This window comes from Dermochelys coriacea, chromosome 15, assembly GCF_009764565.3.
Source record: "Dermochelys coriacea isolate rDerCor1 chromosome 15, rDerCor1.pri.v4, whole genome shotgun sequence".
NCBI classification, from domain to species: domain Eukaryota; kingdom Metazoa; phylum Chordata; order Testudines; family Dermochelyidae; genus Dermochelys; species Dermochelys coriacea.
Window position 1 is genome coordinate 11,448,620 of NC_050082.1, and position 24,721 is coordinate 11,473,340.

The 24,721-nt window shown below is 45.7% G+C and overlaps 1 protein-coding gene across 2 annotated transcripts in view; it reads left to right on the forward strand.

Moving 5' to 3' along the window:
* Positions 1–24,691, forward strand: part of LOC119843864 (sodium/glucose cotransporter 1-like) — a 49,706-nt gene extending 25,015 nt beyond the window's left edge. Inside the window, exons 8-15 of one of the 2 annotated variants that reach the window (XM_038373768.2) lie at positions 389–609; positions 1,559–1,694; positions 2,508–2,615; positions 5,676–5,826; positions 6,453–6,621; positions 15,103–15,318; positions 15,903–16,005; positions 22,603–24,691. In XM_038373768.2, coding sequence (XP_038229696.2) covers positions 389–609; positions 1,559–1,694; positions 2,508–2,615; positions 5,676–5,826; positions 6,453–6,621; positions 15,103–15,318; positions 15,903–16,005; positions 22,603–22,820 — 1,322 coding nt within the window. In that variant the 3' untranslated portion in view covers positions 22,821–24,691. The remainder of the gene's footprint in view (positions 1–388; positions 610–1,558; positions 1,695–2,507; positions 2,616–5,675; positions 5,827–6,452; positions 6,622–15,102; positions 15,319–15,902; positions 16,006–22,602) is intronic. The other variant, XM_043498235.1, reaches the window with a different exon arrangement.
* The last annotated feature ends 30 nt before the right edge of the window (positions 24,692–24,721 follow it).

Consider the following 24,721-nt stretch of genomic DNA (forward strand, 5'->3'; position numbering starts at 1 on the left):
CTTGGTCTTCCTCTTTGTAAGATTTTCACTGAAATGAAGTTGTCCCCCTGCTTCACAATAAACATTTCAGATTGACTTCATCTGGTGGACTCTGCCTCTGGTCCTTACCTGGGTCAGGCAGCCTAGAGATATTATACCTACATTATACTTTCTGGCAAGGTGTAAGCAGGCATCTGAGGCATGGGAAGGACAGTGGAGTATAAAGGAATCTTTAGAAGGAAAGCCACTGTGGTTCCTTGCTTTTGAGACTGTTCATAGCACATACTTTGATGTCTTTTTACAATGTTGATCTATGTTGGGCAGATCTGTCACACGGATAGCATGGAGTTTTCTCCTGGGACTCTTCCACTCCATCAGGAATTTCAAGCATCTTTATGTTGTTTTTCAGCATTTGCCAAAGTAGGAGGATATGAGGCCTTTAAGGAGAAATATATGAAAGCAATTCCAGGAAACATCTCATATGGAAACATTAACATTGATCCAAAATGCTACACCCCTCGGGAAGATTCTTTCCACATCTTCCGAGACCCAATCACTGGAGACCTGCCATGGCCGGGGCTTACCTTTGGCTTGAGCATCCTCGCTTTGTGGTACTGGTGCACAGATCAGGTAGTGTAAAGGCAACAATTGGAATTTCAGAGCATTCTAAAATCTGCAGTGTAGTTGGACTGATCTCTCTCCCACCCCATCCCCCATGCCTTCATCTCCTTAAGGGAAGGTGATTTTTTCTTTATAGCTTTTAAATGCTCAGCCCTTTCTATGTTAAGTCAATGGGGTGTGTGTGTGTTCCTTTACTACCCTTTTGATGTCATGCTGAGCATATGTTCTGTGTGATGCTTTTCTCCCTTTCTTGTGATCTAGTTTTCAAATGTGGGCATCTTAACAGGACATCAACATAAATATAATGACCTTTTATCAATCCTGGTATAGACCTGGCTTCCCATCCAGCTGTACTAGGTGTATCTTGTATGTGTGCTGCTGGAATCTCCTTGCATAAACAATGCTGGGCAGATGGTCTGTGTATGTCAGTCCATCCATGCTAGGCTGGGGGACTGTCCATCTGTTTCCTTTCCTTTTCTTCTCCTTAGTCAAAGGTCCTTCCAGTCTCCAAAAATGATCAAACTGGTATGTTTCAGAAGGAGAATGTACTACTGTAATGGTGCAGTATTGCATACCATGTATCAGTTGGGGGGAATTCTTCCAGCCCCAAGCTGGTGATCAGATTGAAAGTCTTTATAATTTGTATCCTAGCTAGTGTAACTGTGTCTGCTGTTCTTATTCATTTAAATGTCTAATCCTTTTGAATCTTCCTAAGCTACTTGCTTCAATAATATCCTGTGGCAGGGAGTCTCACAGGTTAAACATACCCTGGACAAAAGTGTTTTCTTTTATCCATTTAGGTTTGTTCTAAGGCCTTCAAGTGTTCTTTTGTTTTTCTAATTATGGGAAAGGGCAAATTGGAACACAGTTTAAAGAGTCTCATTTGTGCCTTGCTGTGCCCAGCATCGTGTGTAGGTGACAAAGCTGGAGTCATTCACATCTACTGTCTCATTGACAGGTTATTGTTCAACGATGCCTCTCAGCCAAGAACATGTCCCATGTGAAGGCCGGCTGTGTCATGTGTGGGTACCTGAAGCTGCTGCCCATGTTTGTAATGGTGATGCCTGGGATGATCAGTCGAATTCTGTACACAGGTAAGACCTAGTACTGTAGCCCCCTCATTCTCTTCTCACTCCTCTTCCAGCCCCACTCAGTTTTCTTTTCACTGTTTCCCCCTCCCCCACTCCTTCAGCCTCTCTCCTCACTCACATTCCCAAAACACATGACACACCAGCTGCTCCCACAAAATAAGAAGCTATTGCTCTTTCTCCGTCCCCTGCTCAGGGCTCCACTGTCCCTGGTGCAGAACAGGTGTCGCAGAGTCTGTCTCTCTCCTGCCCTCTTTGTTGGTAGCATTCCTGCTCTACCTGAGTGGGTGGGAAACACTCCTGTCTGTGAGTGACGTTTCGCTGGGGCAAAGGGAGTTGTGCCTGGATCCTACAGAGGAGTGTTTCCAGATCATGGAAATGCCTGTGATTTGCAGGCTGCCAGAGCTCAGTGTGAGCGCAGGACCAGTTGTTTTTTCCCCTCTCCGATGAGCTGTGTGTACAACAACAAAGGAGAGCAGGTGACTCTGAGCAGGAGGGGGCCTTTCAGAGCACACACTAACTTTGCCCTGGCCCCTAAGCCCGGATTTTGCAGTCCTCGCATGATTCAGTCCCGACCTCCTGTGCAGTTCTGCAAATGCAGTTTTGGTGGCTTGACCTCAGCACCATCATCACTGTTCCCCAGCTAGGAAAGAGGTGATGCAGGAATCGAATTCCTTCCCACAGCTGTGGAGTCAAGGGTGAGATCAGGCAAATAAATCCAGTGGTTTAGCATGGAGATGGGTTTGGGAAGTTCTCTTGATTTTTGGGCAACTTGCTGCTATGACCCGAGGTAACCCTGTCTTATTATCTTTTTCTCAGATATGGTGGCTTGTGTCGTGCCTTCAATATGTGAGAACTACTGTGGCACCAAAGTTGGCTGTTCAAACGTTGCTTATCCAAAAATGGTGGTGGACCTTATGCCAAATGGTAAGATAGTGTTTTTGTAGGAAAGACATGGATGGCATATTAATAGAAGCTGGGTGTCGTGGGGGAGAGATGTCCTAGAGCTGGAATTCAGCTACCAGAACTAGGGACCTGCATTCTCATTTAGTCTGATTTGACATCATTAATGTACTGCTGCACTTTCTTGAGTTATCAGGGCTCAACTATCGTAGGCCCTAGATCATTCCAATATACACAGTATATTCCTATACATGCTGTCATAAATATAAAGGGAAAGGTAACCACCTTTCTGTATACAGTGCTATAAAATCCCTCCTGGCCAGAGGCAAAACCCTTTCACCTATAAAGGGTTAAGAAGCTAAGGTAACTTGCTGGCATCTGACCCAAAATGACCAATGAGGAGACAAGATACTTTCAAATCTGGAGGGGGGGAACAAAGAGTTTGTCTGTCTGTGTAATGCTTTAGTCGGGAACAAATAGGGAATGCAGACTTACAACTCCTGTTAAGTTAGTAAGTAATCTAACTAAAAATGCATTAAGGTTTCCTTTTGTTTAATGGCTGGTAAAATAAGCTGTGCTGGATGGAATGTATATTCCTGTTTTTGTGTCTCTTTGTAACTTAAGGTTTTGCCTAGAGGGATTCTTTGTGTTTTTGAATCTGATTACCCTGTAAGGTATTTACCATCCTGATTTTACAGAGGTGATTCTTTTACCTTTTTTTTTAATTAAAATTCTTCTTTTAAGAACCCTGATTGATTTTTTCATTGTTCTTAAGATCCAAGGGTTTGGATCTGTGTTCACCTATACAAATTGGTGAGGATTCTTATCAAGTCTTCCCCAGAAAAGGGGGTGTAGAACTTGGGGGGATATTTTGGGGGAAGACGTCTCCAAGTGGGCTCTCTCCCTATTCTTTGTTTAACACACTTGGTGTGGCAGCATAGGGTTCAAGGACAAGGCAGGGTTTGTACCTTGGGGAAGTTTTTAACCTAAGCTGGTAAAAATAAGCTTAGGGGGTCTTTCATGCAGGTCCCCACATCTGTACCCTAGAGTTCAGAGTGGAGAAAGAACCTTAACACATGCTGTGTGTTATGTCTTAGATGCCAGATGCTTACAGACTAGCCGTGACAATCTTGCTTATTTGCAAACATGAGCCAATAAGATGCTGCCAGCATTAGCCTTGTGAGAAGGGTAAATCTGGCCTACAGTTGCCAGCTACTGAGAAGTTGCCTCTGCCAGAATCTCTGTGTTGAGGGATGTACTTGCAGTTCCTCTGCTAACCTCCCTGGGGTGAGTAGAGAAAGTGCAGCCTTTCTGGTGCACAGCCATTGGTACATTATAAGGCCTATTCAATTTTGCAGAACAATGCACCTCTGGAGGGAGATAGGTAAACATACAGCGAAAAATGAGAAACTTCTGCAACCAAGTATAAGCCTTCATGTTATGCCCATGGTTTCCAAATGGACCACTAAGAAGGGATGGGTTTGTGCAGACTTAGGCCACAGCCAGGAGGGCTGCTTCTCAGCTGTCTGCATTAGGATAAGCTACTTGAGGGAGGCTGCTTGTGCAGAACCTAGCCTGAGGTTTGTCCCTCACTTCTCACTGGCAAGAGTCTCTCACTTGGAAAAGTTTCAGAGTAGCAGCCATGTTAGTCTGTATTCGCAAAAAGAAAAGGAGGACTTGTGGCACCTTAGAGACTAACAAATTTATTAGAGCATAAGCTTTCGTACTCTTCCGATGAAGTGAGCTGTAGCTCACGAAAGCTTATGCTCAAATAAATGTGTTAGTCTCTAAGGTGCCACAAGTCCTCCTTTTCTTTTCACTTGGAAAAGTAACAGCATTCCTGGAAGAGAAGCTGGGAGAGCCAAGCCCCATACACATGGGTCCTCTGCTTTACCCTCACCTATGAGTTTGGCAGATTTTAGAAGGGTACAGCAGGGAAGGTTTGAAACTCAGTGCGTGCTGAGAAGACTGCCCCTGGGAAGAGACTGCTAGACAGTGATGCTGGCAGGTTTGGCCTCAGACCACTAAGGAGAAGAGTTTAAAGAGACGTGAGCTGAAGAAGTAGCCAGCTAGACCCAGGGATGTGAGCACAGAAGGCAAAGGAAAAGATGGCCAAGGAAACATGAGAGTAGGAAGGTCTGTACAGAGAAGGGAGAGATAATTGCCCTGAGAAAAGATAGCACCTGGAGTTAAATGCAATAAAAGGCAGCAGGGCTTTGTGGAGGATGTGTAATGCCAAGGTGAAAAGCTTGGCTTCCAATGAGATCCAAAGCAGCCTAGACCTGAAAAACTGAAGCAGCAGCTGCCACCCATCAGCAATTCAGTGGGAACCTGCCATTTCTCTCAGATAAGAGAAATGATCATCCATTGCATCCGAGCCTCATTTGTGAGCTAGGGGCGAAAAGGAAGAGTGGTCACAAGGGGCCGCTGACTTTAAGATCTAAATCTAGAATAAATGTTTAAAGTTTACCCTGACGTAACTACAAGCTGAGTTTGGATCAGGGACTGAGAATTGAGATAGCTGACGTTTCCGTACTAGGTAGACCTCTGATTATCAATGCCTGGGTTTCTTATCGCTTCCCTTGTGTATGGATTGGTTTTGCTATGCCCCTTGTGGAGTCATCTCTAGCAAGTTGTATGTAATGCTGGTATCTTCCCTTGAATATCATAATGCTGTTTGATCATGTACCCCTCTAGGGGTAATTCCTGGGCGGTGTTCTTTCTCTCCCACTGACCCAGAGTCCAACCAGGCAGTATAAATGATGAGCATGTATGTTTCTGACCCCTGATGTGGTACACAAAGGACCCCTATCTTAGCAAATACACACAGGCATTATCCATCTCCTCACAGCCCAGCCTGGGTATTATGTGGTATTGTAAATGTTGTGCTTCCTGACCTAGAAGGCATCATTCTGCTTATGTCCCAGTAGGGTACCATGAAGTTGTCATAACCTGGGCATACTTCATTTATTAACAGATAGCTGGGTTGGGGAGGTCAGACCATGCACTCAAAGAGAGGTCACTTATGGAGCTTTCCCAGTGACTGACCCTCCCCAGCTCAGGTGGTGTGTCTCTGTGTTTCAGGTTTGCGAGGTCTGATGTTGTCAGTCATGTTGGCCTCTCTCATGAGCTCCCTGACTTCCATTTTTAATAGTGCTAGCACTCTGTTCACCATGGACATCTACACCAAAATACGAACCCGGGCATCTGAGAGAGAGCTCATGCTGGCTGGAAGGTAAGTGTTACTGCGCCCCTTCCCAGCATTAGGAACCTAACAAAACTGTACCCTTCAAAGTTCACTTTTAAGTGCCTTGATGAACAACCTTTCATTGAATGCATGTGGTGCAGCAGTGACCTCTTGTGGCCTGACAGCTTAATCCCATGTGTGTCTTTCTGGATATTCTGTGAGGTAGTTTCCAGGCCAGGTTTCTTATTTAGAGATTAATCTGAGGTGTCTATTCCCTACAGATATTCCAGGGGATCTGTTTAAATTTCATTCCAAGATGCCAGTTAGACAAAGCTACAATATCAGTAATATTTCCTAGCTATGCTACTCCTTTCTCTTCTATTCATCTCTCTCTGCTGTTTTATTGATTGCTGTGTTTATTTGTGACTTATTGATTTATTGTTTTGAGAGCAGAGTTCTCATTTTGAGTTGACTGAGAGTTGATGGATCGGGTGAGATTTCATTGCTGCTTGCTCTTTTTCCCCAATGCTGATGGCTGATTACTGTTGTTTGTACTCATGTTTTAATGCTGGTTGAATAATACAATGAATTGTTAAATTGTTGATTTCTGTATTTCTGATTGATGTTTATAAATAAGTGGCTAACAGATTTTTTTTTATTGGTTGTACGTGCAGGTTATTTATCTTAGCTTTAATTGGTATCAGCATTGCTTGGATTCCTGTGGTGCAGTCAGCTCAAAGTGGGCAGCTCTTTGATTATATACAGTCTATCACCAGCTACCTGGGTCCACCCATTGCTGCTGTCTTTCTGCTTGCTATCTTCTGTAAGAGGGTCAATGAGGAGGTGAGTACAGGCTAGAAGAAGAGCTCTGTGTGCAAAAGTTCACAAAAGACATTCATCTGTGTATTGGAACAACTGCCCTTTCTTAGTTTCAGTGCATTTGATTCTCAATTTCTTTGGCTATTCCTGCTACAGCCCAAAGCCAAATGCTTGACGGGCTCTTAGCTCAGTTGAGGAATCCTCGTACTCTCTTTCTACCACATATATGTAAATGTGCATGGGCTTTGTTGGACTTTATTGGCTCTAGACAGCTGTGAAGCTGGAACCATCTACAGTTTCACTATGACTTGTGCTGAAGGGATTTCTGGGAAACGCTGCTTTAATGCAACCTTGTAGGTTCTCTGTGGGTTCTGTAGGCTTCAACGAGGAAGGGGGATAGTCCTATGATTAAGCTGCTGGACTGGAACTTATGAGATCTGGGTTCTGGTCCCAGCTGTGCCACAGACTCCCTATGAGAACATAGGCAGGTCACTGATGGCTTGAATTTCAGAGGTGTCGATCACTCAAAATAACTCCCTCAGAAGTCAGTGGGAACTGTGTGCTCAGCACCTCTGAAAATCACTCCAATAATAGCCCAGTAGCTCCATTTCCCCACTTGTAATACTGAGGATAATACTTCCCTGTGGACCCTATGGGGATAAATTCATTAATGTTTGTGAGGTTCACAGATGCAATTGTGAGGAAAAGCCAATAGATAAATAATTTAACACTGTTTCCAGGTGGAGTTGGAGCTTTCTAGTTACTTTGACTCCTTTCTAACACTACTCTTTCTCTGGACATTGATGTATATACTACTAGTGCTTAGATACTTCCTAAGCAGGGATGTTCCATTTCCAGTCACTGCTTGGTTGAACCTCATGGTTAATGGATCAGATCCTGAGGTCCTTATTCAGGGAAGTCTTCCATTGACTTCAGTTGGAATTTTGCCTGAGTAAGGGTGGATTAAGAACTAGTAAGATTCTCAGCATTTGGTCAAAAGCGCAGTCTTAATTAGAATAAATACTGGGAACAAATAAAAGTCAAAGAGATTTGAAGCACTGCCTGGATCATAGACCAATTTTTATTTAGTATCCAAGATTAGACTTTTCTGAAAAATTCTTATTTTTATGATAAACTGAGGTTCTCATCTTGTCCTATTCCAATACCTTTTTGTGATTTTTTTTTTTCCTGACCATTTAATAAGAAATCTGTTCTAACTAGAAAATTTCCAGCAGGATTTATAATTCCGTACCACTGTCATTAGTTGTGTGCTTTTTAGCATATGGGCCAAATTTACTGCTGATGTAGTAGGCCAACAAACATCACCCAAGACCTGGGGCAGGTCATACTCATGAATCTTATTGGCATATGTCAAGATGGGAGAAGATGGGTTATTTATTTATATTGTAACGATTGTTCTTCAAGATGTGGGTGTACATATATTACACTGAGGTGTGCACGTGCCCAGTGCACCAAAGCTGGAGAACTTTGCCCAGCGCTGCCCCAGTCCCCCCTCAATTTCTTCACACTGGATGTCAAGAGTAGAAACTTTGATGTAGAGAGGACAGACGGTAGGTCATGCAATATGCATTTCCCTCCTCCCATCTTGAAGAACAAGTTACAATACAGGTAAGTAACTATATTTTCTTCTTCAAATGGTTGTAGACATGTATTCCACTCATGTGACTCACAAGCTGTACTCATAGAAGGTTAGGTTTGTTGTGCCTAGGAGAAGGGCACAATAATGAAAGGTATTCTGTATGCAAGTCCTTTAAGAGGAGGACTCAGGTAACAAGGGACGTGCACCTGAAACAACACCTCTCAAAGTAGGCCATGAGGCCCTCAGCACTAGGGACTTCTTCAAACCATATAGCTCTGTGCTCTCTTTCAGAGCAGACATGAAATGTGGCTCCTGGCTCAAGAGCCAATGCTTCTCCTAACAGAAAAAGAAACTGTTCTCCTTCCTCAGGTCCTCCGAGGAAGAGGTCTCATAAGACTGAGCAGGACTACTGCAGGGCTTGGAGGGGCTGCATCATATAACTGCATGCACTTTCGTAGACCAGCATGCAAGACTGTGCTTTTGCCTTCTTTAAATGTGAAGTTGTCAACTGTTGGATAGTCTTGTCTGAGTGCCTCTGGAGATCCTGGATTCCCTACAGCAGTTCTGAGCAATGTATGCCAGGATATTCCCTTTGCATATCCTTCACTGACCAGGACTATAGTCACCAGTGCCATAACCAATAGGTTGGAGAGCACATCTAAAAGCATTGAAAATTCAGGGCTTGTGCTCAGAACAAGATGTTTCCCTCCAAATCAATGTCTTTGAGCTTCAGGCCATTTTCAATGCCCGCCAAGCTTTCTGGGATCACATCAGTAGTACAACGGTTCATGTGCTTAACAATAACACTGCAATATATTATGAGAACAAGCAGGGTAGAGCTCACTCCAATTTGCTGTGTCAGGAGGCAATAAAGTCATTGGCAGTTCTGCATATGGGAGAGCATCATTCCCACAGCCACTCACTTACCTGGGGCTCAGAATCACTTGGCAGATCACCTCAGCAGGAATTTCTCCCAAAATCATGAGTGGTCTCTGATGTCTTGTACTGAGGTCCATCTTTGTGGAATGGGGCATTCCCAACTGTTGCAACAAGACACAACCAGAAGTGACATTAATTTTGCTCTTGAGCAGATCTTGGTCTAGGCTCCTTAACTGACGCCTTCCATATCAATCATGGATCAGCTCTAATGTATGCCTTCTTTCTGATCCCAATCATCCCACAGTTCATTCTCAAGCTGAAATTGAACCATGTCAAACTGATTCATCACTCCAACCTGGCCAAGGCAATGTTGGTTCTCCGACCTTCTCAGTCTATCAGTTTGGCCTTCCATAGCTCTTCATCCTGAACTACAGACTCAGCACTAGGGTTGAGTTTTGCATACAGCACTTCGCATTTTACATCTCACAGCATGGATGCTACATTGCTAGATGAGGAGGATGACTGATGTTAAGAAGCTGTTCATCAGGTGTTGCTTAACAGCAGGAAGCCCTTTCCACTTAACCAAAGAAGTCACCTTAGTAAACATTTTTCAATTTGGGCACTTGCTTGGGGAAATCAGTCAATGCTGGTTGGTATTCAGGGCATTTTGGAGTACCTATTACACCTTCAGTCTCCTGGTCTCTTCCTCAGCTCATTAAGAGTTCACTTGGCAGAAATTTTGGCATTTCCTCCACCCATCCAAGTCAAGTCAGTTTTCTCAAAACCCCATGGGTGGTGAGATTTCAAATGGGAATCATTCACCTCCACCTGCCTGTGTAAAAAGCCAGTTCCCTTATAGTTCATAGTGTCCTGGCTGCCCTTCTGGGTGTTGATTGAAATCTCTGTTCTCTGTCCCTCCTACATGAAAAGACAGCCTTCCCTGAAGCTATGAGATTTACAAGAGTATGCAGCTGCAGACCAAACACCATGGATGAGGTTCACTGTTGGGGATAGCGACCCCATACAATGGACAGTGTTTAAACCACAGTAAAAGCATCATCCAGTGCAACAAACTAGCTATCTTAACTATTTTAACTAAACCTAAGGGCATTACTAGACTACACTAGGTAAGTAACTGTTTTTTTTCATCTCGTGACTCTTGTTCTTCGATATGTGTTGCTCATGTCCATTCCAATAGGGGTGTGTGCGCACCGCATGCACGATCATTGGAAGGTTTTATCCTGGTGATATCCGTCGGGTCAGCTGTGGAGCCCCTTGGGTCCCGGCTCGGTCTGTATACCTTCACCAACCAAGCCTAGAAGGGGCGAAGGCACAATCTGGCATGTTGTACTACATACATGCAGGCCACCATATGCCCCAGAAGCTTCATGCAGTTTCTGGCCGTAGTTGCTGGAAACCGGTGGAGGCTCTTGATGCCCCTGATGCTTTGGAATTGGGACTCAGGCAGGGAAGCCCGGCTTGAGTGGAGTCCAGGGGAGCCCCAATAAATTCTATTTTTTGGGTTGGGGCTAGGGTAGACTTGGGCATGTTCAGAATGAGCCCCAGCGTGCTGAAAGTGGCCTGTGCCAATACCATGTGCTCTTGCACTCGAGAATTGCCCTTGATGAGCCTGTCATCCAGGTATGGGAGGACCTGTACCTGGCATTTGCAGAGAAAGACTGCCACAACTGCCAGGCACTTTGTGAACATCTGAGGGGCTGTTGAAAGCCTGAATGGGAGTACAATGGACTGGTAGTGTCAGCCGCTGACTACAAATCTCAAGAATCGTCTGTGCACCAGAATAATCGATAAATGGAAGTATGTGTCCTCCAGGTTGAGGGTGGTGTACCAGTCCCCTGGATCAAGGGAAGGAATGATGGTGGCCAGAGAGACCATACAAAACTTCAGCTTTCTTATAAATGTGTTGAGGTTTCGCAGATCTAGGATAGGGCTGAGCCCATCTTTTGGCCTTGGGGATGAGGAAATATCGGGAGTAGAATCCCCTGCCCCTGAACTCCTGAGGAACCTCCTCTATCGCAAGCATCCTAGAGCAAGGATTGATTGCACCTCCTGTAGAAGGAGTTGCTCATGAGAAGGGTGCCTAAGAGGGACGGGGAAAGTAGGTAGGAGGGTGGAAGGGCACAGAATTGGATAGAATATCCCACCCCTGCCATGCTCGGGACCCAGCAATCTGAAGTAATCTGGGCCAAGGCACGGTAGAAGCGGGACAGACGATTCACAAAGAGAGGAAAAGGATCCGAGACTTGGGCTGGTGCTCCGTCCTCAGGCACACTTTCAAAAGTTCGGCTTCGAGGTGGACGGCTGCTTGGAGGAGCCTTGGCCCTGGCTGGAGGAGGACTGTGGAGGATACCTCCTGTTGTTTCTGCCCCTCCCTCAATTATAGTCCTGTTTAGGAGGTCCTGGATAGTAGTGTGAGGGGGGCTGGGGCTTGAAGGGCTTTCTATGGGATGCTGGCATGTGAATTCCCAGAGACTTGAGGGTTGCTCACGAGTCCTTGAGACTGTGCAGTCTCGAGTCCATCATGTCACTGTCAAATGGAAGGTCCTGTATTGTATTCTGGACCTCCGTGGGGGAGTACCGAGATCTGTAGCCATGAGCTACACCGCATTGTAATGGCCATAGCCATAGTCCGTGCTGCTGAGTCGGTGGAGTCCAAAGCAGCTTGGTGGGAGGTTCTAGCCACCACTCTGCCCTCCTCTAGGACTGGAGCAAATTCCTGTCGTGACACTGATGGGAGCAGTTGCTGAAACTTGGAGTGGGCATTCCAAGAATTGTATGCATAGTGGCTAAGTACCACCTGCTGGTCAGAAATTCAAAGTTGGAGCCCCCCAGTCGAGTATACCTTTTGACCGAAGAGGTCCAGCTTCTTGGCCTCCTTATTTTTAGGGGTGGGTCCCTGTTACCCCTTCTGCTCCCTGTGGTTTGCTGCATCCACCATCAAGGTTCCTGGTTGTGGGTGGGTGAAGAAGTGTTCATATCCCTTTTGTGGGACAAAGTAACACCTCTCTACACCCCTGGCCATAGGTGATATAGAGACTGGGGTCTGCCAGAGCACCTTCATGGTGTTTTTTATAGGTGCCAGTGCCACTTTGAAGGGCCCCTCCAGGGTGAGTACGTCAACCATCAGGTCTGAGTCTTCCACAACCTCCTCAGTTTGCACATTGAGGTTCTGGGCCACCCTCTTAAGGAGGTCCTGGTGTGCTCCAGGAGGGACATAGTAGTGCCCACTACTGCCTTGTCTGGTGAGGAAGAAAATGAGGCTCGAGGTGGGAAAGGGTCTTCCTGCCCCTCCAGTTCCATAGTGATGTGCTCAGAGACATCCACTGCTGCTGAGATTGGTGGTGCGTGTGCTGCAGGCATTGGCAGTACCGGCTGAGTCGGGACACGAACAACTCTGCCCCGACTCAGAGGAATAGTCAGAGCCCAACCAGAGAGGGGTGGACCCGGACGGTGCCAGGGAGCAGTATTGAGGTGATGGGGAACAGTGCCACATCATGGTGGGCTTGCCCTAGTGCTGGCTAGGTGGTGCTGCCATCGGTGCTGCAGGTGGTGCCGCCATCAGTGCCCAAAGTGGTGCAGCAGATGTACCGGGCATCAGCGCTGCAGGATGAGCCAGGGCTTGTGCCATCTATACCTGAACCAGTGCCTGGGAATGGGAGGTGCGGTACCGTGCCCTTATGGCAGTCAAATCCCAGGTGGCCTCGAAAGTGTCTGGTGTGGAGGGAGGGTCCAGGTCCTCCTCCAATACCCCCCCGGACTGGGGAGCCCACTGACACTGGACTCAACAGACCTCCCCTCGAGGCCGGAGTCAACAGTGTCAGGACCGATGGACCAGCTTTCTGGTGTCCCGGCATGGGACGTGCCACACTGGTGTCCTGTCAGCTCTTGTTGGTGGGGGGAATTGCCCCTGTCCACCTTTTTCTTCTTATACGGCACCAGGGATTGTGATCGGTGTCACACTGATGACCTGGCCTTCCGTGCAGGGGAGTGGTGCCGATGCTCCTTATGAGAGTCCTTCCTCGGTGCCTGCACACCAAGGCTACCAGTGCCACCTCGTGTGCCGGTTGAGGCCGGAGAGCAGACTCCATTAAAGGAGTTTCAGCCGATAGTCTCTCTCCCTTTTGGTTCTGGGCTTGAAGCCTCTGCAAATACTACACTTGTCCTGCAAATGTCCCTCTCTCAGGCACTTCAGACAAGTGGTGTGTGGATCCCTTCTGGGCATAGGCTTACCAAACCTATCACACGGCTTTAATCCCTGGGGCTGTGGCATGCCTCAGCGAGGGGGAAAAAATTAGTGAGGGGGGGAACCCCCAACTTCAACTAACTAAGAAACTTACTAACCGCTATATCAATTAACAACTACGTACAGGAAAAAACACTAGGAAAGCACTTGCTAAAACAAGAGACAAGTTGCTCCAACAACCGTCACTGGCGGTAAGAAGGAACTGAGCAGGTGACAGGTCAGCAGGGGCCTATATACAACGCCATGAAGGCGCTACTCCAGGGGGCTCCACAGCTGACCCGATGGGTACCACTAGGGTAAAACTTTCCAATGATCACGCGCGCGCACACACACACACACACACACACACACACAAGCATTGGAATGGACATGAGCAAGCGCTTGAAGAAGAAGAGCTATATACAATGAGTTCCCAAAGAAACTGAGATAAACAGTGTGAGGTAAATCACCACATAGAATGCTCTGACTCTAGGTGTGGGCAGTGAGAAGGAACTGAGAAGGGTAGGGGCAGTGCTGCCCTTAAATAGACAGGGAAGGGACTAGAGCTCCAGGGCCTGAGCACCACCCCTATGGGTACTGCTAGGTAAAGTTTTCCAGCTTCGTTGTGATGGGTGCTCACACATCTGAGAGGAATACACATCTGCAGCCTGGGTATGTCTATACTACCCATCGGATCGGTGGGCAGCAATTGATCCAGTGGAGGTCAATTTATCGCATCTAGTCTAGACACGATAGATCAAACCCCAAGTGCTCTCCCGTCGACTCCTGTACTCCACCGCCGCGAGAGGCACAGGCAGAGTTGCCGGGGGAGCATCAGCAGTCGACTCACCTCAGTGAAGACGTTGCGGTGAGTAGATCTAACTACGTCGACTTCAGCTATGTTATTCACATTGCTGAAGTTGCGTATCTTAGATAGATCCCCTTCCCCGCCCCCCCACCAGTGTAGACCAGGCCTTGAAGTCTTTGAACCATGATTTAAGGACTTCAATAGCTCAGACATGGGTGAGGTTTTTCATAGGAGTGGGTGGGTGAGATTCTGTGGTCTGCGCTGTGCAGGAGGTCGGACTAGATGATCAGAATGGTCCCTTCTGACCTTAGTATCTATGAATCTATCTTAAGAATCTTACTTCTAATGTCTGTGTGAAAACTGCATGCAATTCTTGAGAGAGAATTTATTTTAAAAACAAGTTCTGCAGTGCTGCTGTTCTTTTTTTATAACCCTTACCAATAAGCCAGCACTCAAGAGCAAACCTTCAATAACAAAGTAGCAAGTACAGGCTAGCACTCCCAAACCATCCTACAGTTAACAGAGTAGCAACCGTTTAAGTCTGTATCTGCTAAAAGAAAAGGAGTACTTGTGGCAATTTGTTAGTCTCTAAGGTGCCACAAGTACTCCTTTTCTTCCTACAGTTAACCTGTGTGTAATTTCAATGCGGGAAGTGGGGCTCAAAGTTCTAAGATGCAGTTTTATACAGAAAAGACAAGAATTACTTCTAAAATCAGGGAAAGCATTTGGCCTTTTCAAAGACTTTTGGAGATTCTCCTGTTGTCCTAACCCAGTACATTTTAATAACTGGTTTGGTTCTGGTCAATAAGAAGGCTCATGTTCTCTCTATTCTTAACCACTTGTTGCTGTAGGTTGCTCACGTGTCCAATGGCAGCATTACATATTGTATTGATATTAAGAGATTAAAACAGGTGATATATTTCTATATCCACAACAGCTCTTTCTGATAATTCTGCGGGTCACTTTCTTTTGCAGGGTGCTTTCTGGGGCTTGTTTATTGGGCTGGTTGTTGGGCTGAGTCGAATGATTGCAGAGTTTGCCTATGGTCCTGGAAGCTGTGTAAACCCCAGCAACTGTCCACAGATTATTTGTGGAGTTCATTACCTTTACTTTGCTATAATCCTTTTTGGGATCTCCAGCATCGTCATTCTGGGCATCTCACTGATAACTAAACCCATTCCTGATGTACATGTGAGTATTGTTGCCTCTCCTGCTCTTTTATTCCCACTCCTGCTCCCTGAGCTACTGGAGAGCAATGAAAAAACCCATCACTTTAATTTACACTTTACAAGTATTAATAAGTATATCCAACCCTATAATTTAGAGTATGCAAATCATATAGAATCCTCCCAGCTAATTGGGTTCACAGCGAAATTTTACATCTTCTCCAAATTATTCCTTGGTCCTGATGTCTCTGGAAATGCAGCACTCTCTGGTAGATAAACAGTGTTCTGGAGATTATTCTGTAATCAGAAACACCTTGAAGACATTATATAATATAAAATGTGGAATAATACTGAAATTTGACCCCAAAGAGCCACAAACAGTAGGTGGTGCATTTTCTGTGGTGTAGCAAAGATTTCAAGAATGAAGCTATTAAGGAAGGGAAACAGGAATAGTCTCCTACAATATCTCCCTACTCTTATGAGATCCCTAATAATCCCTGAATATTACTTATCAAACATTCATGACTCCCAAATACTATACCGATCTCAATTTGCTGATTTCAGTACTCTAAGGCTGCCACTTTATAAGCTCATTTTGTTTAATGGCAGCTCTATGGCTTGTGCTGGACTCTGCGGAACAGCAAGGAGAAGCGTATTGACCTGGATGCAGATGAGAGAATTGAGGTACTTGAGAGTAAAGAGGATGAATCAGGTGATTTCTGAATAAAATTCTGTTAAGATTTGTAGAACCTATCAATGTATTTGAGGTCCCTAAATTCATTCCTGAAGAAACAATGAAGTGCCTTGTACGCCCTTGAAAACAGATGCTGAAGGGCTAGTAGGCACAGAGAGTTAGTGCACTCATTTTTCACCACTCCTGGTCTGTTGGGTCTGATGTAGATTGGGAGTGAAATAAACTACATGATGAAAGTCTAGTTCCCTGTTGTTTTTTGTGCACAACACAAAAGACTTCATGTAATTAGATGAGAGACTCAGGGCTAGAACAAAGGGGGTGGTGCTGGTCAGGGGTGATGGCAGAGTTGTGCGAAAGGACCGAACGAAGATGCATTTGGAAGTGGTGTGTCAGGGGTTAGGTTTTGGAACAGCAAAGGTGGTGCACAGCAGGGTGAAGATGTTTTCCCAGAATTGCATTGGGGAAACTTGCACAAAACTCTGCCTGGCTCCAGGCTCTGATTCCAAGCATCACTGAATTCAGCCATTTAATAAAAAGAAAAAAAATACAAAAACAGTGGAATAAGTAGAGAGAAACGTGCACTGTGACCTGCTTCTCAATCTCAGGCTGAAGAGTCAGGGCTGGAGTCTATAGACTGCTAAGGCCTCTGTGCACCATGTAAGCAGAGCAAAGTTGCCTTAAATCAGCCAGAAGTAGTTGGTAGAAAATTGCTCCTTGCAAGGCATCTCTTTTCCAGCAGAATGTTGGAGCTGCCGCCTGTGCAGCTACCCTCCCTAACCTTACCTTGTGTAAGAGACAGAGGAAGGATGTTGGAGGGAAGGCGGGTTGAGGAAGGAAAGTGGGTGTGGCTGCCCCTGCTGCAAATGGCAGTGTAGTGGGAGAGGGCCAGGGGTGAAGATCTGGCCCATTACTATGTACTCAACACTTTTCAGTCCTGTCGCAAATCATGTATATTTAAGTATTTATAATGTGCTTGAATCAGCTTAGTGATTTTTGTGAGCTACCAGTGAGCATTTGTGAGCTACCAGTGTTTTCAGATATATCACGGCTAACTGGGAACAAACTGTTCTTCGAGTAGATGCAGGCCCATATTACACTTAGGATGTATGCTCGCCCAGCACACTGGAGCGATGCATCTCTCTGAAGAAACAGAGGAGCTGTTCCCTGACAACTGTGCTGAGGAAAAGGTTGCATAAGACCAGTTGAGATCGTTCCAGGTCTTGAGGTGACTCTTTCACCTCCCCCAGGAAAAACATGGACCAGCACGGAGTTGATTCTGGCACACAGGATGGTACAGGTATCTCCATCCCTTTCCTGGTACTGAGTAGGGAGGTCAGAAACCCTGTACTACTGAGTCTGGTTCCAGCCTCCGGGTGTCTGTTTAGTCTGGTACCAATGAGGGAGATGCTGGTACCCACTGTTTCACATTGACAGCATACCAGGCAGCTACAGACTTCTGCTTTTCTGTCCCAACTTCTCCTTTGGTCCAGGACTTTGCCAGGGTTGTATCATCTCTTGCCCCATTGATTGAACAAGCCACTGACCCCTCAGGTCTGTTTGCACTGCACCCCAGTGTTCCCCTTCCACATGTTGTGGAAGCAGGGCTGGTACTAGGATTGATACAGGGGGCCTCAGTACCAGGAAACTCCTCAGACCGCTGCAGTTGGCTCTGCAAATGCTTCTTTGGTGGCTTTCACTGCCCGTGACATCAGTATCATAAGACACCCCAGCATCACTGTTCAATTCAGGACCAATAGCCACTTCTGGCACCAGCATGCTCTGTACCAACAGTATCATTTCCATTAGCAGTGCTGCCTCCTGCTTTGTTCAGACTCACTCCCTTTGGTCTCATTCTGCCCTTATCTCCAGGATCCTGAGGCTCCTCTGAGTCTGAGTTGGTGTCATCATTCTCCTGTTCTCCATCACCTGACCAGCACTGGGGGCTGTTGATGGACTGTTACGGGTACCAGGATTGGCACGTCTTGTGGTCAGGATGGATGGCCCTGGCCCGGCACCTACTGGCCACCAATGCCTTACCCATGTCCGTGGCCTCCATGGAATCCATGGAACGCCCCTCAGTGTAGGAGGTCCTGCTCTTCGTCTTACTCAAAAGCGAGATCATCAGCCAGGATGTGGTGGTGACTGTCCATCTGCCGCAGGCCCAGGCACTGGCAATCCTTCACCCTGTAGAGTCTCCAGAGTCCTCCCATACAGGCCATCAGCCTTGGAACAGGATCTGGTTTGGTTCAGCTAAGGGCCTCATCTTTGTCTTCAGATGATTCCGTGTTGCCCAGCTCATCACCCCCCTTTTGTACTGGAGGATTTTAAGGTATACCAAGTCCTTTTGCAGCAGGTAGCTGCTTCCCTCGGTATCCAAGTGGAGTTCTTGCAAGAGAACACCCACAAATTAGTGGATATCTGCAGCTGTCTGCCCTGGTAGAATTGCCCTCCCTATCAATGATGCGCTTTTTGAACCAGTTAAGGCCCTCTGGAGCATGCTGGGTTCGGTACTGCCTGTAGATAAGCACATGGAAAAGCATTGTTTCATTCCCATGCAGGGATTTGAGGGGCTTTACTCCCATCCAGCCCCAAATTCCTTAGCTGTAACTGTGGTGAATAACAGCCAAGCAGGGCTGGTTTAAATCCAACCCCAAGAATAGGAATTCTATATGATTGGACCACATGGGAAGGAAGATTTACACCTCATAGATGTGAATTGCTAATCAGCAAGCCTTACTGTCCAAGTAAGATTTTTTAACTGGACAACTGTGTCAAAGTCTGCAGAGCAGCTCCCTGAGGCCTCGCAAGAGGGGAATGTTGGGCATTTGTCACTGAGGGCTGCTTGCTGGCTAAGATGTTGTTGCAGTCCACACCAGAGGTCACAGACAGTTCAGCCAGAGTGATGGCCTCCACGGTCACCATGAGGAGGGCTTCCTGGCTGCAGAATTCAGGCAATGCCCGTAATGTCCAGCAAGCCATTGAGGATTTGCCCTCCAACGGCTAAACACTGGTTTTGGACAAAATTGCTGCACTCCTTTGATTCCTGGGCCACCCTGTGGTCCCTGGGGTGTAGACCCCAGCCAGTAGGGCATGCAACAGCAGTATCGTCTGCAGTGCATGCTTGGCCAGCCTTTCACTCCTCTGAGGCAATGGAACTACCCCAGAAAGAGGGAAAGATCCCACAGGAGAAAGCAGTTGGACTCGGGGTTTGGCCCCTCCCTGGCGCCTTCCACATGCCCATTTTGATTCCTTGGTACAGAGCACTGTTCCCATCCTTGCTTCTCCCTCCTCATCTCCCCCTTTTGGGGACAGATTGGCCTGTTTTCATAAATGCTTGGGGCTCGATCACCACTGACAGCTGGATCCTAAGCACTGTCAGATTGGGTTATGCCACCCAGTTTCTCTCCACATCATCTCCCCATCCTCCCTCCTAGTCCCTCTTCAGAGACCCCTCTTTTGCGAGATACTGCTCCTCAAGCAGATCCAAGGGAGGAGTAAGACCAATGCTTGTCTTTCACGGCCTTAACAAATATATCAGGTACATGAGGTTCCAAATGGTTGTCTATCTAATATTCTCCTTGCATTGTCTCAGAACGACTGGTTTGCTGCTCTGGACGACTACTTCCATGTGGCAATTTTGCTGAGCCACAGAAAATTCCTTCAATTTGTCATGGCAGAGCACCACTTTCAGTACAGAGGTCTTCCATTCAGCCTCTCTTCTCTCTTCCCCTCCCCTCCAGGTTTTTACCAAATGCATGGCCGTTGTTACAGCATATTTCAGGAAGAAAGGAATTCACGTCTTCCTGTATCTGAATGACTGGTTACTGAGGGACAGAACTCCAGAGAGGAAGTTCTTGTTAACATCAGCACCACGCTGTGCTTGCATGGCTGTCTGGGTCTTATCCTAAACACTGGGGAGGCAACCTTGTTTCCGCTGAGAAAATTGAGTTCATTGGGGCCCTCTCACATTCCATGATGTCAAAAGTGTTTCTGCTGACTGACTGTTTTCAGATAATTCAGCACCATTGCCTCAGTCTGCAGTCTTAGCCTTCCACAACAGTTCGGACGTGTCTGAGACTCTTGGGCTGCATTCCCGCTTAAATGCAGGTGGTCCAGTTTACAAGTCTGCTCCTTCAAATGTGGCTCAGGAAGGTTTACCATCCTACTCTTCACCCTCTAGACAGACTGGTCCATATTCTTCCACTGTCCCTGGACTTCTTGCAGTGGTGGATGCATCCAGAGAATGTTTGCCAAGGCGTTCCCTTTATCTAGCTTTTGCCAACCATGTTGTTTGTTACTGATGCCTCTCTGAGGGATTGGAGGGTGCATCTTGGGTCACTGAAAAGGGCTGTGGTTGGAACAGGAGTAATCACTCCATATCAACATCCTGGAGCTGTGGGCCATCTGCAATGCACACGTCATGCTTTTCGGGACCGTATCAGAGACTCAGTGGTTCACATACTTACCGACAATACCATCGTGGTGTATTGTGTGAATAAAAAAGAGGGAGCAGACTCCAGGTGACTCTGCCTTCTGGTGATCAGACTGTGGTAGTTTTGCATCAAGGAGAGCATTATTTAAATAGCTATTCACTTGCCTGGGGTTCAGAATCATCTTGCAGACCATTTCAGCAAGTATTTTACCCTGAGTTATGAGTGGTCCCTGAAGACAAATGTCACCCGGGTCATCTTCTCAACTTGGTGCATCCTTTCCCCCAGTCCTGATCATTCCTTGGATCATCCTCAAACTGAAACCGGATTGGGACAAGCTCATTCTTGTTGTCCCAGTGTGGCTGAGACAGTGCTGGTTCTCCAACCTTCAGCCTCTTGTACCACTTCTTCCTCATCCCGACTTTCTCACTCAGAACTAAGGCTGCACCTTGTATCCTGCACTCAGCTCCCTGCATCTCATGGCATGGCTGCTCCATGGATGAATGATGAGGAAGAGCAGTGTACAGCAGCTATCCAACAAATCCTCCTTAACAGTAGAAAACCCTCCACCAGGATGGCCTATGCAGCAAAATGGAAGTGATTTTCAGTGTGGTCACTAGCCTGTGGAATCCAGTGAACCCTGCCCTCTATTCTGGATATTTTGGACTACCTACTTCACCTTCAGTTGTTGGGGCTTATGTTTAGTACATTGAAAGTGCATCTGGCCGTGATGTCGGCATTTCATCCCTGCCATTCAGAGCAGATCAGTCTTCTCCAGTGCCATGTTATCAAGAGTCTGAAAAGGGCTCCTTTGTCTATATCCTCTGGTCTGAGAGCTAGTACCTCTGTGGAACTTTAACTCAGTCCTAGCAGCCTTAATGGGACCTCTGTTCGAGCCCCAGGCATCTTGTCCCTTTCCACTTCTATGTCAGAAAACGGCATTCCTGGTATTGATAACATCAGCAAGGCGAGTGTGAGTTGCAGGCTTTAATGGCAGAGCCTCCTTATACACAATTCTTGGAAGACAAAGTGACTTTGCGATTGCATCCAAAATTTTTGTCCCAAGTTGTCTCTCAATTTCATTTGACCCAGATGGTATATTTACCTGTGTTATTTCCTAAGCCGCATTCCTCTCCAGAGGAGCAGTGTCTCCACACCTTATATGTTAGGCGATGTCTAGCCTTCTGTCTGGGCAGGACATAACTGTTTTGTGCTTTGCCTCATTTATTTGTGTCATGTGCAGATGGCATGAAGAGTCAAGCAGTTTCTTCACCGACTGTTTACAAATGGACAACATCCTGCATCAAGGCTGCATATGAAATAGCTTTGGCTACCCCACTTCAGTAGGTACAAGCTCTTTCTACAAGGGTGCAAGCAATGTCCATAGCATTCCTCTGTGATTTCCATATTGGTCATTTGCAGGGCTGCTACGTGGTCATAGATACATATGTTCACGAACCATTATGCCATAGCTGCATCTTCCAAGGTGGATGCAGGCTGTGGTAGAGTGGTCCTGATGTCCTTGTTTAGGTAAACTCTGAGCCCTGCTTCCTGTTGTACTGCTTGTTCGTCACCTAAGTGGAAGACATGTCTGCATCTACTTGAAGAAGAAATGGTTTCTTATTTCTTCAAGATGTGATGCAGATGTGTATTCCATGACCTAACTTCTGTCCCTTCTGCATCAGAATCTCATTTCCAGGCATTTGATGTGAGGAAGGAGGGCCGGGGTGGCACTGTCTCATGTAGCTGGGGAGAGGCTATGGCCACAGGGCATGAGCACCGCCCCTCTACGGGTACTTTAAGGCAAATTTCTCCAGCTCTGGGGCACTGGGCTGTGCATATACCTAGGTGGAATACATGTCTGCCTCAGATCTTGAAGAACCACAGGTACAGTAAATACCCATTTCTTAGTGAACTGGAAAGCACAGGGGTTTGAAGGGTACAAAGAATTGACTGCAATGCTATTTGGTGGTCATGAATCACTCACTTCACAGGTCTGCTGTGGAATTACAATATTCATCCTAGAGAGCTTTTGAATCATTAAGACCACAAATTCACGGCTATTATTTCAGTTACAATAGTCTCTTCAGAATGCTTTGTATTACTGAGACCTTGTTTTAGTGCCAATCTTATAGATCCACACACACCATGTTTCTTGACCATTGTGCTATTCTCTCTATCACAGAAGAAGGCGATGAAGGACAAGGGTTCTTGAAGAAGGCCTACAACTGGTTCTGTGGCTTCGATCAGAAAAAAGAGGCCAAACTGAGCAAAGAGGAGCAGGAAGCGATGGAGAAGAAACTGACTGACACTTCCGAGGTGCCTTTCTGGAGAAATGTTGTGAACATCAATGGGATCATTCTATTGGCTGTGGCTGTATTCTGTCATGCCTTCTTTGCATAAATCCAACCCTTACACTCCAGAGTTTTTATGAAGGTCTAACTCAAGGTCATTTTCCTTTTGAATTTGCACTGTATTCTTCAAAAGATAAACAACACTACACTAGATACACGTATTAGACTAGTAAGCTGAGATTGAATTCATTAAATTGATTTAGTCATTCTTATTTTTAGAAGTTGGTGAAACTAGTTTGATTTCTATGCCCCTTTTTCCTTACTTTCCGTAAAGTGATCCTGGTTATCTTTTAGTTCAGCTATATGGAGGGCTGTGCTATAGATTCAGGATGAATGAATCCTTTCAAAATATAGGTTGCCTTATGTAAGTTTCCTATGCATGACATTTTCTTGATGTATTCCTTTGCTACTATAGCTATTTTTTTCAATAGAATTTTTCTGTCTCTAGTCTCTGTTCCATATGTTATGCTATTTTTCAGTGGACTTTTTCCTCTCGACTCTTTGTTCACTTTTTCTCCTAAGTGGAATATGAACCCCAGTAGCTTCTGAGTTTAACTTTTGTATTTGTGCTGTTTGAGTTGGTTTGAAATTAGACAAAACAAGTCTGGCCAGCCCTAATAAGAGTTGTGTTTATGCCTGACTCTTCAAGGTTAGCTTTAAAAGTTTGTACACAGACTGGGCATTTAGTTGTAATATGAATTTATCCTTGAATGTGAAAGCTCTATTTATAAAAATATATTCTTGTTGAATTTGATTCCCCAGAATGATATCCATTTGGGTAGTTAGTATCCATTTGCATTTACTGTAGACCTCCATTTTATAAGAAAGGCCCTAGTGTACTCTTAATTCCCCTTCTTAGTTAGTGGATTTACCACCTGGTAATTCTTTATCATGGGTGAATGTTCTAAGCATCAGAACACTGGCCTTGTGTCTTGCTTCCAAGTACACAAAGACATTACAGTATTTTTCCTGCCAAATTATGAATCTTCGTTCTCTGACAATTTCGCTACGAAATTTCATTCATGCCATGAGTAAGACTGTTACACTATAGTTTCCCCAAGAAAAACAGTTTCTGCTCTGACACTATCTAAACCATTCCACTTGTCTTCACCTTATTTGGGACTGAGACAGTGATGAGGCAATGACCCTGGTTTGGGTCTCAGAGACCAATATGAATAGACAATGTGTGATACTGCAAGTCCAGGTTGAAACGTGAAAATAGATAAATCTTCTTACCATCTAATTCATCTTCCCCAGGAGGCATGGATACAGAGAAGGCACTTGGGAAATTCCCAGTTGGCACAGTTAATCTGTATTACAATCCTTTGTTGCCTTATCTACTACAGCTTCCTACACAGTGAGGTGTAACATGCATCTCATCTACCATCAGTATTGTACAACATTATGAACTGTGCTGCAACATGTATCAGGCGAGCCAATGTGGTCTTCTGTAAATCCCTTTATCTTTCATCACACTGTGCAGTTGTCTCAGTCTGTTGCTACTTCAGAAGAGTGCATAACAGAATGTACTGTCCTCTTGCAGCTGCAATATGATCTTCAGTATAATTCTGTCTCCCTGCAGTATCCTGACATGTACTGCATAGTGCCAAATCAAATCAGTATAATCTAAATCCTAATGCAAACTGTCGTCTTTTAATGAATACAGCAGCAGGGAGCATCTTAAGTCCTCACTTCTATTGTGCTATGGAATTCATTATATTTCACTAACTGTGAAGGCTTGTATGTATTAAAATTTTTCTAAAGTGTCTGGGGTCCGCAAAGTCAAAAGTTCGTTGTATAAGACAATAGAAAATGTAAAAAAATAAAAAAAAATATTTTTGATCAAATGCTGAAATCAGATCTCTTCAGTCCTGATCACTTGCACACCTGGGAGTCCGATGCCAACGTCTAAGGGTCTACAGCTGTTCATATGCTGTAGTAGATGAGAAA